General features: G+C 36.3%; 1 protein-coding gene across 1 annotated transcript in view; it reads right to left on the minus strand.

Annotated features, from left to right (window-relative positions):
- Positions 1 to 16,505, minus strand: part of Acer3 (alkaline ceramidase 3) — a 109,445-nt gene that overhangs the window by 28,006 nt on the left and 64,934 nt on the right. The window contains exons 3-6 of the mRNA XM_070034955.1: positions 15,320 to 15,372; positions 7,649 to 7,701; positions 5,753 to 5,834; positions 1,714 to 1,749 (exon numbers count right to left, since the gene is read on the minus strand). Of these exons, the coding sequence (XP_069891056.1) occupies positions 1,714 to 1,749; positions 5,753 to 5,834; positions 7,649 to 7,701; positions 15,320 to 15,372 (224 nt within the window). The remainder of the gene's footprint in view (positions 1 to 1,713; positions 1,750 to 5,752; positions 5,835 to 7,648; positions 7,702 to 15,319; positions 15,373 to 16,505) is intronic.

The raw sequence follows: 16,505 nt of genomic DNA on the forward strand, positions 1-16,505 counted from the left end.
TTCTCTATACCTGGGAAGATGGGCTGAAATATTTCCTTTGTCACTTCCTGTGGAGTGTCCTTGTCATATAATAAATCTTTCTTTTCCCTTCCCTGCTATTTTCAGTCTACAGAGTGAAAAATACCTTAAGTATTATAACTTAAATTCAGATTCATTAAATGTTAGCATTTTATCACACATGTGCTACTCATGTGTGCACTATCTCTCTGCTTAAATAGTGCCAATTTCACTTCCTAAAATATAAGAACACTCTATTTTATAACCATAGAATAGACAACATAATCTGGAAGTTAACACTGATAGGATACTAAATGATTTTATTCAAATTTTTCTGTTCTCCTGATAATATTCATTTTAGGTAAAGAAAATGTAGGGTCATGAATCATATTTAGTTATTATGTCTCAAGTCCTCTTTATTCCAGAACAGTTTTTGTCTTTTACATGACTTTAAGTGTGTGTGTGGCGCAGGGGGTGGGGGGTAGGGGTGGGAGTGGTGTGGAGCTAAGAATCTCACTTAAACAGGCCATCACTCTGGAGGCTCTGAGTTAGACCTCCAGTACCAAACACATAGTTGTGTCACAAGACAAGCCGATACATTATTTAATATCTGAGTTCATTCCCTTAAAATGTGTACAATAATAAATGATTTATTTGTAGGTCTGCTGGTGAGATTAGAAATCTTTGTGATAGGAAGTATAGCACTTAGTAAATAATTTCTCTCTTTGCTTATGGGCTACAACTTTATTTCATTCTGGTTTCACATACTGGAATGTACTTTAAAACACCATTTCCTATAACAAAGTCTCCCGTATTTACTTCTTTCAATGTAACTAATCTCCCAATTCAAAAATTTTATTAAGGGGCTGGGAAGGTGGCTCAGTAGTAGAGCACTTGCCTTGCATGCCTGAGGCCCTGGATTCGATTCCTCAGCACCACATAAGCAAAAAGAAAAAAGCCGGAAGTGGCGCTGTGGCTCAAGTGGTAGAGTGCTAGCTTTGAGCTGAAGAGCTGAGGGATAGAGCCCAGGCCCAGAGTTCAGGCCCCATGACCGGACCCCCCAAAAAGTTTTTAAAAATTTTATTAAAATATATTAAGGGAGATACATTCAAGGAATCTGCAGTCTGTCTATCATAACACGATAAAAAGACTTTGTGTGTGCATGTTTTATGTGTGTGTGTAGTGCTGCCTAGCTCTTTCTGCTTATAAAGAGCAATGTTGTACAGGGTGTGATGAATCTCAACATACTAGACCTTGGCACTGGTGTCCAAGGTATACTCCCCTGGCATATATATATAATATATATATTATATATCATATATGTATAATATACTATATGATATATAATATACAATTATATGTATAATATATAATTATATATATATAATATATATTATATAATATATAATTGGGTATTTGCTAAAATCCATCCAGGTATAGATAACATATATATAATAGTAGACAACAGTATATATTATATAATAACATATATTATATATAATATATAATATCCAATATATGTAACATTATTTATATTTATACCTAGCTTCTGTAGACCCTTGAATTTGTAATCCCCTTAAAACCCTGAATATTCTTAGGACATCTAGCATTTCATACTCAAAAGTTGTACATGCCTATAATTTCCTAGATTAGGAAAACACAAAAGCAGGCATGTACTGTTAAACAATCAAATATGTGATAATTAAATAAAATTACCTGGTGGAAAATAGGCTCCTTGACCTTAAGGTAAACCTGCAAAATGTTGAAAGACACATGGTTAGTGAAGTGCATTATGGAGAATAAAATCCTATTCTAAGTATGCTGCAAAGCTTAAACCTCTTCTGTTTCCCCAATCCTTCTTGGACCTGATCCCAACTATGTCAAACCAGATTAGGTAGGATGGCACAGAGGCTAGTATCTACTACAAGAGGCTTTATCCAAGTGCTAGCTGCCATGATAAACAAAACATTTCTAATCTGTTGTAGAGTACTCTGGCCTGTTTTCTGGCCTCTGTAACATAATCATGGAGGGACAAGGATTTACAGACACTCATGAAACGTGAATAAGTTATACTAACAGCCCTGAAGCACAGCTATTCTCTAATAGAAAAAACTTAGACTTAAAGACAAGAGACAATTTTCAAACTCTGCCATGTAATTGCTGCAAGTCTTGAGCAAGTCAAAGGATTTACTTTTCTTTATTTGAGTAATAGGAATGAGGAATGAAAAGCTAAAATCCATCCAGGTGTCTAGACAGTGGATACTCAATGAGGAAAGAGATTTAAAACAAATTTCTTATAGTGTCCTGTTTCTAAGCTACCCATTTACCTAGAAACACTCTTATCTCACAAATCTTACTTTTAGGCTCTAATGTTAAACATGGAAACTCAAGAAAATAGTATATATAATGAGCTTTAAACCTCCTACTTAACATCTCAACTAGTTGGAATCAGCTTCTGCCTTTATTAATGTACTGCTCATTAATATTAGTCTTATAAATAGAATTTTTATTCAACTAACAATCTTCAGTCCTATCCTTGTCCATTCAGAGGCAATTAATACTGTACTTTCTTTTTCTTGGAATTTTTGTATTCTGTGATATCAAGTTCTGTTCACTTTTCTGTAACTCAGATTGCTTTCTCTCAGTCTTTTTTGCTGGCTCCATTTCTTGCACCTGTCCTTCAATGTCTCCATTCTATAGGGTTATGTATTAAGTCATTTTAATGGTCTATGTTATTTCTGTGCCACTCCCTCTATTCCCACATTTCTAGTATGACCTATACTCTACCAGCTCATAACCTGCATCTTTAGACCAGCCTGCCTTCTGTTATTAATACTGGGCATCTCAAACCTAATATATTCTACTAAGTTAACCTAATTTTTCTACTGTTATGACATCATAAGCCCACTCCTTACCTTTCCTTCAAAAGCTACTCATCTTTCAAGATTCCTATCATAGTTAAGACATCCTGTGAATGGCAACCGCCAGGCCATAAAGTATGAAACCACTTTTTCCTACTTTTGTCTACCTCTAACCTCTTTATCCATAGTCACATGTCCCACATATTTTAATTTATGTCAGCTTATATTTTTCACCTCCTAAGTTGTAGTATTTAGTCTTGAGTCTTACATCTTACAAAAGTATATGAAAAGTCCCTAACTTTAGCCAACACATTTAATCCATGCTTGATAACCAGAGTAATCTTTCTAAAACATAACTGATTATGTGCCCCCCAATTTAAAATCAATTAATGAATCCATACTACCTTGAGGCTAAAATTTCAAACCCTTAGCTGGCCACCAGTGGCTCACACCTGTAATTCTAGCTACTTGGAAGGCTGAGATTGGGAGGATTGCAGATCAAGGTTAGCCTGTGTAGAAAGTTTTAAAGTTCCTTTCTCAGTAATACATAGTATGGTGGTGTGTGTCTGTCATACCAACTGTTGGGAAGTGAAAAATAGGACTGTGGTCCAAGTATGTGCTAAAGTAGGAAGTGAAATCCTGTCTCAAAAATAACCAGTTCAGCCAGGTGCCAGTTGCTCACATCTTTAATCCTAGCTTCTCAGGAGGCTGAAGATCACGGTTCAAAGCCAGCCCAGGAAGACAAATACGTTACACTATTATCTTTGAATAACTAGAAAAATGCTGGAACTGGAGGCATAATTTAAGTAGTAGAGTACCAGCTATGAGCAAAAGAAGACAAACAAAAGCACAAAGCTCTGAGTTCAACAACACAAAAAATAAGTACGTAAATAAATAAGTAAATAACCAAGCAGTTAAAAAAGATTCTGGAGCCAGGTGTTGGTGGCTCACACCTGTAATCCTAGCTACTTAGGAGGCTGAGATCTGAGGATCGTGGTTGAAAGCCAGCCAAGGTAGGAAAGTCCATGAGATTCTTAGCCCAATTAATCACCAGAAAACCAGAAGTGGTGCTGTGGCTCAAGTGGTACAGCACTATCCTTGAGCTGAAGAGCTCAGGGACAGCACCCAGGCCAAGAGTTCAAGATCCATGACAAAAAAAAAAGAATTTGGAGGGTAGCTCAGTGGTACAGTGCCTACCTAGCAAGTATAAGGGCCTGAGTTCAAAAAATATGGCAAAAAAACCCCTGAACTCTGAAGCCATATACAAGATATACAAGGTGTTTTATAATCTGACATATACATAAGTCACCATATGCTTATTCTTTGCTCCCTACTTAACATATGCTCTACCTAGATAAAATCTCCCCCAATTCCACTTATGGTGATGAGTCAAAGCACTTTGGAGAGTTGTCTGACAAACACTAAGTAATTATAGTAATTAACTCTGTAGTTTTGAGGTTAATGCTTATGAACACACACACAAATTACACTCTTGCCTAGGGACCTGACAAATGCCTAATCTAACTCTAGTGACTACTCTCTGAAGCTTTCCACGACCCACTCAACCAGAATCTTTTTGGGGGTGGGAGTGGGGGCAGGGTCTCCTTATGGAGTCCAGTATGGCCTCTCAATTCTCTTTCTTTAACCTCCCACAGGCTGGGATTACATGCTTGTATCATTCCACTAGGCTCAAGTAGTGTTGTGTGTGCGTGTATGTGTGTGCTTGCATGCGCATGTGCACATGCATATGCACAACAGTCCTGGGGTTTGAACTGAGAGTCTGGGCACTGTCAATGCTAAAGGTCAGCACTTTACCACAGGAGCTACGGCTCCACTTCTAGCTTTTTTGGTGGTTTATTAGAGATAAGAGTCTTATGGACTTTCGTACCCAGGCTGGCTTTGATCCTAGAGCTTAGCTTCCTGGGTAGTTTAGGATTAGAGGTGTTAGCCACTAGTGCTTGGTTTCAAGCAGTATTATGTTTTTTAATTTCTGTATGTGTGATGGTCCTGGGGCTTGAACTTATGGCCTCGGTACTATCCCTAAGCTTTTTTGCTCAAGGCTGGTACTCTACCTCTTGAGTCCTCTTATGGCTTTTTGGTGTTTGGAGATAAGTCTCATAATCTTTCCTGCCTAGGCTGGATTTGAACCATGACCATCAGATCTCAGGTATGAGCCACTGGTGCCAGGCTTAAAAATTAATGTTTAAATGGAAGACATAGGTGGGATGTCATCTAGATTCAAGTGGTCTTGAATTTCCTTTATCTCCTCCCTATGTAATTAGTTTTAATTTCTATTATTAGAGTTACTATCTTGGGATGTAATTCTTTGTTTACATGCTTAATTTCCCAAACAGAAATAATTCTTCTTGGATAGGAACTATTTCTTGATTATCTTTGTTTCTAGTGTCTAGGATAGAGGTTTCTAGTATTTTTTGAAATTGATATTTTCTTAATACAAACATGATTTATTTGAGAAAAAATACTAGGGTAGGATGAGATGACAAGCTATATTAACTTACTAGGAAAAGCTAGCCAATAATATAGTCATACAAGGACCAATGGAACACAGCCAATCTCTTGTTTTTAGCAAATAGGAGGTAATATGTACATCCATAAGGAAAATTAACTATTTTTCACTGCCAATAAATATTTTATTTTCTTTTTTAAATTTTTTCTTTTCAATCCCTTTTCAATCCCTTCTTTTTAAAAAATGTTATTTCAATTACAGAGAGCAATGCTTGAATAGAAAACAAAGGAGCAATATCTGAAAGTGGTATTCCAGTTTTGTATAGAAACATTTCAGTAGAACTGCTGAAACTAAACATTAAAGTCAAAATGTGCAAAACTTCTTAAGTAGCAAATTCACTTAATCTGTTAAACAAAATATGACTTACTGTGGTTACTATTAAACTGAATAGAACTAAGGTAAAAAGCAGATGGTAATTTACTGAGTTCTTCATCTTGAAACATTCAAACCTTAAAAAAAAAAGACAGAGAAGCTTTCTTAGAACAGATGAGAAGGAACTTAACAGAATTCTGCATTACTACTTGCCACAGACTTCGTAATCTGCTGTTATTTAACATTTCTTTCTACCCACTAGCTTCTCTTAGAAACCCTGCCCCACCTACAGGCTCTAAGATGCTGACAGTAAGGCTGCCTTCTAAAAGTCCAAACCTAGAGAGCCAGAAACTAACTCACTTGAGTAAAAATCTGAAGTCAGATGCTGATATCTGAAGACATTCAACAAGAAAAAAACAAGCCAGGGGCCAGTGGCTCATGCCTGTAATCCTAGCTACTCAGAGGGCTGAGATGGGAGAATCACTTGGAAGCCAGCCTAGGCAGAAAGTCCTTGAGACTCTTATCTCCAATTAACCATCAAAAAGCTGGAAGTGGAGCTGTAGCTCAAGTGATAGACTGCTAGACTTGAGCAAAAAAGCACAGGTTCAGCGCCCAGGCCTTGAGTTCAAACCCCAGAACTGACACAGACACACAAAAAAAGGAAAATAAAAATAAAAAATAAGCGAGGCAAACAAAATATAATGTTAAAAATGTTGATGCTATTTAAAATTGCACCCCAAATAATGAAAAACATAGTTAAATTTAGCAAGGTATATATGCATTGAAAACCAAAAAAAAAAAAAAATGAGAAATTAGTGAAAAGCTAAACAAATGGGAGAATTATGCCAAGCTCAGGTTTAGAGGACTTACTATTGTTATCAACTGTCTAGTCTACAGAGTCACTGTAATTATAATAAAAATATTTTTGCAGTATAGAGGCCTGAACTTAGTGCCTACCACTTGAGCCACACCTCTCCCTCTAATCACATTCAACATTCTAGCATACTTTTTTTGTGGTAGAAATCAACAAGGTATCTCTAAAATTATGTAAAAATACAAAAGCTTAAAATTTCCAAAGCTACACTGATAAATTGGAAGACTTATTCTGTTTGACTTCAGTATTTACAATAGGAACTATAATAACAAGACAGCATTGGTACTGACATAGAAAGCTATAGAGCAGTCTACAGAATACAGCGCAACAATCATTTAATGCAAGAAAAAAAATGACCTTTGCAAAACATGGTGTGGAAAAACACAATAGCAGAAGGGGACTACATGACTCTCAATCTTATGTCATATACAAAATTAACTCAAAATGGATTATGGGCCTAAAGATGAAACATAACATAAATATTAAAAAATAAAGGCATTAAATCTCTGGAAAAAGAACAATATCTTCTTAGCCCTAATTTCTTACACCAAAAATAATTAGTCCTAAAATTTTGTTATAAATAGGATTTCATAAAAAGTCAAACCTTCTGTTCATTATATCTCTAAAGGCCAAGCAATGATGGTGCACATCTGGGATCTAGAAGATCATGGCATGTGGCCAGTCTGGGTAGAAAAATTCACTAGACTCCATCTCAAAAAATGGGCAAGGGATGCAGCTTAATTGGTAAACTTCTGTTAAGAAATTGTCTACGTAATAGGGAAACTACTTCAAAACCTGATGACATAATAACACATTCTTTACTCAAGGAAAAACAGATTACACAATTTAAGCCAAATTAAGATTCTAACTAAGCTGGCTTTAGGGTTTGGAGATTACAAATTTAAATACACATTATTTTAACTTCCCGGGAACTAAACTATTAATTGATTTCAATTTGTAATTTTCTACACTATATGTATCCTGGTGATATAACTGGTTTAATTACATTAATTAGCTATGAGACAAATATGAATTAAAAATATATGAAATAACTAAAGCTGAGATTTAAGCACTTACATGCAGTACACGAATATACAGCAGCTGTAAATCATTGGGAGTTCATCCAACAGCTATATATGAAATAAAGAATAACACCAAGTTTCAATATGATAATGTTCCAATGATATAAATCAAAATAACATATTAGCATACTAAAACACTAGAATGACTAAGACTGTCATCTCTTGGGGTGGTACAGTATATGTTCAGTAGGCATTGCATTCAGTTATCAGCTCAAAAAAGAAAACAAAAATGGTCCATTATCATTTAATTTCTTTTATTAGTTTTATAGACTCACTAAAGTTCTTTTTACCAGTTTTTTGGCAGTAGTTACTCAGGTTTGCACTAAACACCTCCTGCTTGCTCAGTGGGTATTCTACCATTTCAATGACACCCTCAAGCCCTTCTCAGCTTTAGTTAATTTTTAGATAGGGTCTCATGACCCTATTCTGTACTCTTACCTACATCTCCCAAATAGTGAGATTGGAGGCATGAGCCAGCATACCTAGCTTGTTTGTTGAATGAGGTTTTGCTAACTTTTTGCCAGGGCTGTCTTGAAACATAATACCTCCTTGCATGGCCTATCATTTCTTTTATATATTTATTATCAACTAACTTACTGAGTATGTATGTATAATGTGTTGTTTTTAAATAAAAGGTTATCTATCTGTTCTAATGTATAGCCTAAGTAGCAGACCTGACTCACTATTCCCACAGGGAGACTTTGTAATCACACTGCTCATATCATTTGCTATCACAAACTATATTATACTTCTAGGAAAGAATAGTGCCTACTACCAGTATTCTTTTGCATTTCCTTCCTTCCTATATACCTTAAATAGATAAAACATTCACTAACATAATTTAAAAAAATATTAATGACCACAGAAACAATTTTATTAACCCAAGTAACCTATTTCTCTAAAGTATTTATTATCAGCCCAATAATAATAGTAACTATAGCCTTTATGTACTAAACTGAAGGCTAGACACTAAGAGAAGTATTATAGATTTGTGAGTGTGTATGTGTGTGTCTGTATATGCATGAGCGTGCGTGCATGTGTGCGCAAGAGTGTACTGGTACTGGGGCTTGAACTCAGGGCTGGCCTGAGTGCTGTCCCTGAGCCTGTCTGTGCTCTATCACTTAAGCCCCAGCACCACTTCAGGCTTTTTCTGTTTATGTAGTACTGAGGAATCAAACCCAGGGCTTCATGCATTCTAGGCAAGCATTCAACCACTAAGCCACATTCCCACATCCTCCCTGAGCTTTTTTTGCTCATGGCTACCAAGTGAGACACACCTTCAGTTCCTTTTTTTTTTTTTTTTTTTTTAAGTTAATTGGTGGAAAGAGTCTTAAGGGCTTTACTGCCCAGGCTAGCTTCAAACTCTGATCCTCAGATCTTAGCCGCCTTAGTAAGTTAGGATTCTGAGTTAAGAGTCTGAGTTCAAAATCTCAGTACTACCAGAAAAGAGGGAGGGGATGAAGTATGTTAAAGCTATTGAAAAAGTTTAGGCATAAGTTACTGGTGCTAAGCTCCATAGCCCATTTCTGCAGACCTTCTAGCAACACATTGAGAAGGTAGGACATAAAAAGATCCACTTTTTCAGTTATCTCATAGATTATCCATTGAGCCCATGAAAGGAACTGAATTCTTTTATTCCTAGACTAAATTATTAAGCAGGTATGAGGCACACCTAAAACCATGCTATGTGACAGAGACAAAAACACATATTTTTTTATTGCTGTTATAAAGGTGATAGAGGGGTTACAGTTACATAAGCCAGATAATGAGATTTCTTTTTGGACAATGTCACCCCTTCTTTTGCTATAAGAACAGTTCTGGTTCTCATGGTGACTTACAATCTTGCATAGAAGAAAGATATCCTAAACAGTTAATTATACAATTGAGTACTTAATTATAATTATGAAAAATGCTATGAAGGATAAGTATAAGGTACTGTGATCATTAAAAATGGTCTTAATGCTGGGCTCCAGTGGCTCACACCTGTAATCCTACCTACTCAAGAAACTGAGATCTGAGGATCAAGTTGGAAGCATCCTGGGAAGGAAAAATCTGTGAGACTCTTATCTCCAATAAGCTCAGAAAATTCCAGAAGTGGTATTGTGGCTCAAGTGGTAGAGCACTAGCCTTGAGCAGAAGCAGCTCATGGTCAGTGCCCAGGCCCTGAGTTCAAGCCCCAGGACTAGCAAAGAAAGATCTGAGAAAAATTTTATTAACAGAATGACATGAAAATGAGACCTGAGAAATATTTACATGGAATTTAAAAAGAAACTGGAGGGAACGTGAGAAGCTTTAAAGAAGGAACAGCTTATGGAAATACCTTATGACAGGAAGAGAGGCTGAATAACTGAAAAAGAGCCCAGTGTCTTTGAAGTTTAATTACTGAGGGAAAGAAGGAATATAAAACAAGAGGGAAGATAAGAAGCAAACAGAGTATGCAAATGTTTTAGGCAAAAAAGGCATTTTAAATTTTATCTCAAAAGAATGGTGGCTTGGTACAGTGGCTCATGCTTATATTCCTAACTACTCAGTAATGGAGATCAGGAGAACTAAAGTTTAATGCCTGAGCAAAAAGTTCTTAAGACCCTATCTCAACCAATAAAAGGTAAGCACAGGTGCAGGGACTCATGCCTAATATCCTTGCTATGTGGGAAACATAAACAGGAGGATCACAATCCAAGTTGACTTGGTCATAAATCTGGGACCCTAATGAAAAAGTAATGAAAATAACAAAAGAGCCTCTGGAGGTATGGCTCAAGTGGTAGAGCACCTACCTGACAAAATCCCAGTATTATCAAAAAAAAGAGGGTGGGAAGAGTGGTAAAGCCATTGAAAAAGTTTAAGCATGTTGGTGGTGGAGTATAATTTTAAATGTGGGTTTTGTTATTATACAGGTGAGAGGCCAATAGATGAAAAGACAATTGCTACTGAAAAGATGGTTACAGTTCCCAAGCAGGGTTATACATAGTGCTATACTACAGAAGTCTACACAGGAAAGCACCAGTATTGTCAGAGGTTACGAGGCACAAGGGAAAGTGATTTTCAGGGGCAAGGCAAGGCAGTCTAGGGTAAACAGGATTAGAGCTAGATAGCTGGAATATTTTCAGTAGTCTCTAGGATAGTGGCACTAGTGGCTCATATCTGTAATCCTACTCAGGAGGATGAGATCCGAAGATTGCAGTTTGAAACAAGTTCAGGCAAGAAAGTCTTCACAGACTCTTATTTCCAATTAACCAAAAAGCTTGAAGTAGAGCTAAAGTTCAAGTGATACATTGTGCACTAGTTTGAATAAAACAAAACAAAACAAAATTCAGGGATAGCATCCAGTGCCTGAGTTCAAGCCCCAGGACCAGCACAAAAACAAAAAAGCGCCTGAGTCCAAGCCCCAGGACCAGCACAAAAACAAAACAAGATAATACATGTCTTGAACCAAACTTCCTTTTAAAATGAAGTGACATAACACTCAAGTCTAATACGAACATTTCTTAGAATATCACTAACATTTAAATATTAGAGGTGGTCTAGTGGGTGGAAGACATGAGTATTTCTGTTATCTTGAAAAACCATCAACCTGTCAAAGTCATTCCCTACCTGCTAGAAAATAAGCTGACATAAACCAGACCTGTCAGTAGAGGAGAAATGGTGATATCTGCATTATTAACACTTCATACTTCTACATTTACAAGAATAGAAGCAATTTAACAATTCTTGTTTTTTCAAATCTTAAACTCAATATTGTAGACACAGATTGTTCTTGAATTTTTGCCAAAAGATAAGCAATGACATAGCTATGTCATTCCTCAAAAACACTGTTTTTCCTATATAATCAAACACTCAGTGATAATACTTTTAACAGCTCACATTAGTGATATTAAGTACATTTATTGTGCTACAAATCTCAAATCTTATCAAGCTCCTTTTAGGTATTTAAAAATATATCCAAGGGAAAAAACCATCCATTTCATGTTTTTGTTTTGTATTCTTTCTTTTTTGTCAGTCACTGGACTTGAACTCAGAGCCTAGGTGTTATCCCTGAGTTTTTCTGCTCAAGACTACCACTTTGAGCCTCAGCGCCACTTCCCTGTTTCCTGTTTCTTTAGGACTACTGACCTAAAGGACATCAACTTCATTTTTTTAAATTGTGAAAATACCTTACAGAGGGGTTACAATTACATGAGCAAGGTAATGAATACATTTCTTATCAAGCATTGTTGCCTTCTTCTTTGTTTCCCCTTACCATCCCTGCCTTCCCATTCCTCCTCTTCCCCGCCCCCCCCACACCAAAGTTGTAAAGTTAGTTTTTCGACATAACACCTTGTACATCTCATTGTTGCAAGGAGTCCACCTGTATCCCTATTTAAACAATTGGTTTTTTTCCCTTCCCCTCCACAAATTATACCAACATCAAATACAGTGAAAACAGGGGTTATACCATGAGGAAGGGACTCAACTTCATTTTTAAAGCTAGACTATCATAGGGCTTAATTAAAAGACAGGCAAGAATAATTAAATTACAACAAAATTCTTTAGGCTAGTTAAGGGCATATCTGTAGCTGGAATATTGAAAAATTAATCTCACCAGCCAACATTCTAGATGTAAATGCATTTAATAGCAGTCAACAGTAGGAAAAACAAACCTACATTAGTAGGCCAGCCCACTCAGAAAAAAGAACATTTAACTCAAATACTTAGATCAAAGTAAAACGGAACAAAATAAAACATACCTAAACTGTCTCACCCATCAGCAAGAGAGAGAAAAATAAACATCACTTTAAAAACATAAATAAACAGTATTTCCTACAAGGCTAATAATAATGGTTCAACTGAGACAGTGCTTAGATGTACTAAAGGAAGAGTGAAGACAGTGTCTAGAGATTAGCATCCCACAAATAAGTCTTTAAAAACTCAAACTGTCACAAACACCAAAACCTGATTATTAATTATAAAACTAGATACTGCTGTTTTATACTTTCAAAATAAGCAATATTTGTAGGCTTTGCCCTACAGTATGAAAGCAGGACAAAATAAAATCAGCTGAAAATAGTTTGAAAATCAGTTGAAATCATCTGGCTCCCTAAATTTTGGGAGTTCACTTGTGAAACTAAACAAATCTAACTTCTTTCTTCAATCCAAACACTTTACAAAAAGAAGAGAGCTTAAACATGATTATTTTTTAAGTCCTTGAAAGTATTAAAACTTTTAGAGGAAGGAAAAGGAAGAAAAACAAAAACAAAGGGAGAGAAATCAGTGGGCCTCTCTTTGGTCAAAACAAGTTCAAGAAAGTTCATTGGTAATTTGGTCATTTATCAGTCTTTTGAGTGTCTATATTCTGATCACAAGGAACTTTAGGTTTTTCTGAAGCACATGAACATCTGCAAGCTCTTTTATCATAATTCTGTCTCAATAACCACACGGCCAAACTTCTTGCAGAAGCCAGTTGACTCACTGCTGAGCTGAACTAGTGGATAGACACTAAAAGTGGCATCTTTTTCACAGATGTTTAAGACAGGATTGAACATTTTAGTACCTAATCCTAGTCTTTCAGTAAGGTTAAGACATTCTAGTGTTATGATGTAAAGTTTTCTGATTCTGTTAATGATCTACCTTAGAAATAGACATGATTTGCTAAACCACCAACCTCTAGCACATCCTTGTGGAACTTGTCATTATGGCTAACTGGAAATACAGTATGACGTGGTTCAGTTTCTTCTATTGTTCATACTGAATGGTGTCACATATCCAGCTCACTAGTATGGGCACTCTGATAGCTGGGACCCTTTCTATACAGTTAAGTATTTTAAATATCTCTGGGTGCACTTCTAAAACTTCAAGTTTTAACTTATAGCTATTGTCACATATACCAGACATTGCAATGACTCCTTACTTGGCTTAGGAGTCAAATCTAGTATGTCATTTCATTCTTTCACTATGTAAAAAAGTTACCCTTTCAGATTCCTTTTTTAAAAATTAATTTTATTTTTTTGTTTATGTGATACAAAGGAATTGAATCCAGGCTTCAATGCTTATTAGGCAAACACTCTAACACTAAGCCACATTCCAAGCCCCTATCTCTTCAGACTCTGTCTGATGTTTTAAACCTTTACAGATTCTTCCTAGCTCCATATTGTTCATATTTCCATAAAATATGTCCATTACTTGAAAAATTATTATAAAGGTGATATACAGCAGGGATACAGTTATAAATATCAGGTAATGAGTACATTTCTTTTTGGACCATGCCACCCCTTCCCTTGCCTACTTCATTTTTAACATAGTGTTTTAGTGAGTACCACTGATCTATTTCTATTATTTCTTATAAATCTGTTTTTTAAGAGCAAATAAAGTGAGAGTAAGTACATTCTGTTCTGTGTTTGTGATGATACTAGGGCTTAAATTCAGGGATTCATACTCTTGCTTAGCTTTCCATTCAGGGATAGTACTCTATTACTTGATCCAGGCCTCCACTCCCAGCTTTTTGCTGGTTAATTTAAGGTAAGAGTCTTCAGGATCTGTCTGCCCAGGATGGCTGCAAACCATGATGTTTAAATCTCAGACTCTTGAGTAGCTAGGATTATAGGTGAAAGCCACCAGCTCTGGGCTCTGTGTTTAGTTTTTCATCCATTTGGGTCTTCTCCAAGTCAAGCACAACATTCCTAACACCTTAAAATGTGTTGAGTATTAGAATCAACTCTAAGAATATATTTAAAGGATAGCTTTAAAATAAATAATTCAGGGCTGGGAAGGCGGCTAAGTGGTAGAGTGCTTGTCTTGCATGTATGAGGCCCTGAATTCGATTCCTCAACACTACATAAGCAGAAAAAGCTGGAAGTGGTGCTGTGACTCAAGTGGTAGAGCGTTAGCCTTGAGCTGAAGAGCTGAAGGACAGCGCCCAGGCCCAGAGTTCAGGCCCCACAACTGACCAAAAAATAAACAAATAATTCAGATCATTGTGTATGCAGATCCTAAATAATATCATTATCTAATCATAGTAGCCATTAGCCATTGCAATGTAGCTAGCTGACACTGGAAAAAAAGCCCACTCCAAATTGAAATATACTGTGATTGTCAAACACACTCCATATAACAGGTTATAAAACACTTTGGTAATAAATTTTTATTGATTATATGTTGAAGTAATTCTTTAGTTATACTATGTTAAATAAAATGTAATATTAATAGATAATTATGTTTCTTCAACAGGGCTCCAAGAAAACCTTAAATTATACACAAAGCTCAGATTTTATTTCTGCTAGAAAGTACTATTCTAGAAATTAGTGATGGTCAACTAAGAGGTCCAAAGATTGAAGACTGGGCATATGGCTTCTCTAGAGCCATTCTTGAATACTTCTAAATCTTTACCAGTTAGAATGAATGAACTACTGAAATAGACGTCACAAAGACATGAAAGATCCATGCATTGAGATACTGTTTTGGTGAACTGTTTATGTCTTTTTAAGATGTTTTTGTGTGACTCCACTCTTTAATTGTGTATGACTAAACAGAGCTGTTAAAAAGCTATACTACTTTCACTCTTTTATGGATGATAATTTATCTGCTTGCTTCCAGAGATTACAAATCCCACTCCCATCACTTTAACCACCCTTGAGTTATGTTTTCATTTCTCAAATAATATGACAATATTAATAAGAATAGTGTGATTACTAACCTGCATTTCATATTTCAGAGTCATGTGGAAGCACCAGGATCCCATTCCTACCACTGAAATTAAAGCAAACAAATAAAAAACAATTAGCATTATTTCTTTAGAGCCCCTCTGCACATCACCTTGACAATAAAATTTTAAAAATAAATTCTTGGGCTGGGAAGGTGGCTCAGTGGTAGAGCACTTGCCTTGCATGCTTGAGGCCCTGGGTTCGACTCCTCAGCACCACATAAGCAGAAAAAAAAAAAAAAGCCAGAAGTGGCGCTGTGGCTCAAGTGGTAGAGTGCTAGCCTTGAGCTGAAGAGCTGAGGGACAGCGCCCAGGCCTAGAGTTCAGGCCCATGACCAGACCCCCCTCCCCCCCAAAAAATAAATAAATTCTTTAGAGATGAAAGAGTGATTTTAGAAGACAATAAGGTATGTGAAAGCACTAAGTTTTAGGGAAACAAAGTTTATAAAATCCTGTAGAATGGTACAGCTGAGATTGGGTGGGGGGAGGATGGGAGGGGATGGGAAGGGGAAACAAAGGAGGAGGCTACAATGCTTGATAAGAAATGTACTCATTATCTTGCCCATGTAATTGTAACCCCTCTGTACAGTATTTTCACAATAAAAAAAATAAAAATTAAAATAAATGATACAGCTGATGATAGGTAAGTTCTGTAATTCAGACTTTAGTATAGAAGGAAACAAGCACATTATAAGTTTTCATTTTCTTTTTGGGCAGGACTGGAGCTTGAACTCAGCACCTTGCACTTGCTAGGCTGGTGTCTACTACTTAAGCACATCCCCAGCCCACATTGTAAGTTTTCTTAAGTTCTGCCGATACTCTGGATAAGCTTTCATGTGTATAGCTGGTTGGCTATACTTTAGCACTCCCTGACACTAGTGATCCAAACAGCTAAGTGGTATGCTTACGAAGAGAGGCCAGTGGTGTTCCCATGCCTGTTAATGCTACTACATTTAGTTATCAGAAATGACTATAAAAGGAGAGCTACTGTTTCTACAACAACCATTTTCAATGCTTAGAACAAACTTAGTAAGTAACTAATAAAAATTTACTATTGAATAAGATGGTTTTAACAAAATTAAACATTAGGATACATTTTCAATAAGTCTGTTTCACTTTTTAAAAACTTAATGAAGCCGGGCGCTGGTGGCTCACGCCTGTAATCCTAGCTACTCAGGAG

The sequence above is a fragment of the Dipodomys merriami genome, unplaced genomic scaffold (genome assembly GCF_024711535.1).
Source record: "Dipodomys merriami isolate MVZ:Mamm:240054 unplaced genomic scaffold, mDipMer1.0.p SCAF_25, whole genome shotgun sequence".
NCBI classification, from domain to species: domain Eukaryota; kingdom Metazoa; phylum Chordata; class Mammalia; order Rodentia; family Heteromyidae; genus Dipodomys; species Dipodomys merriami.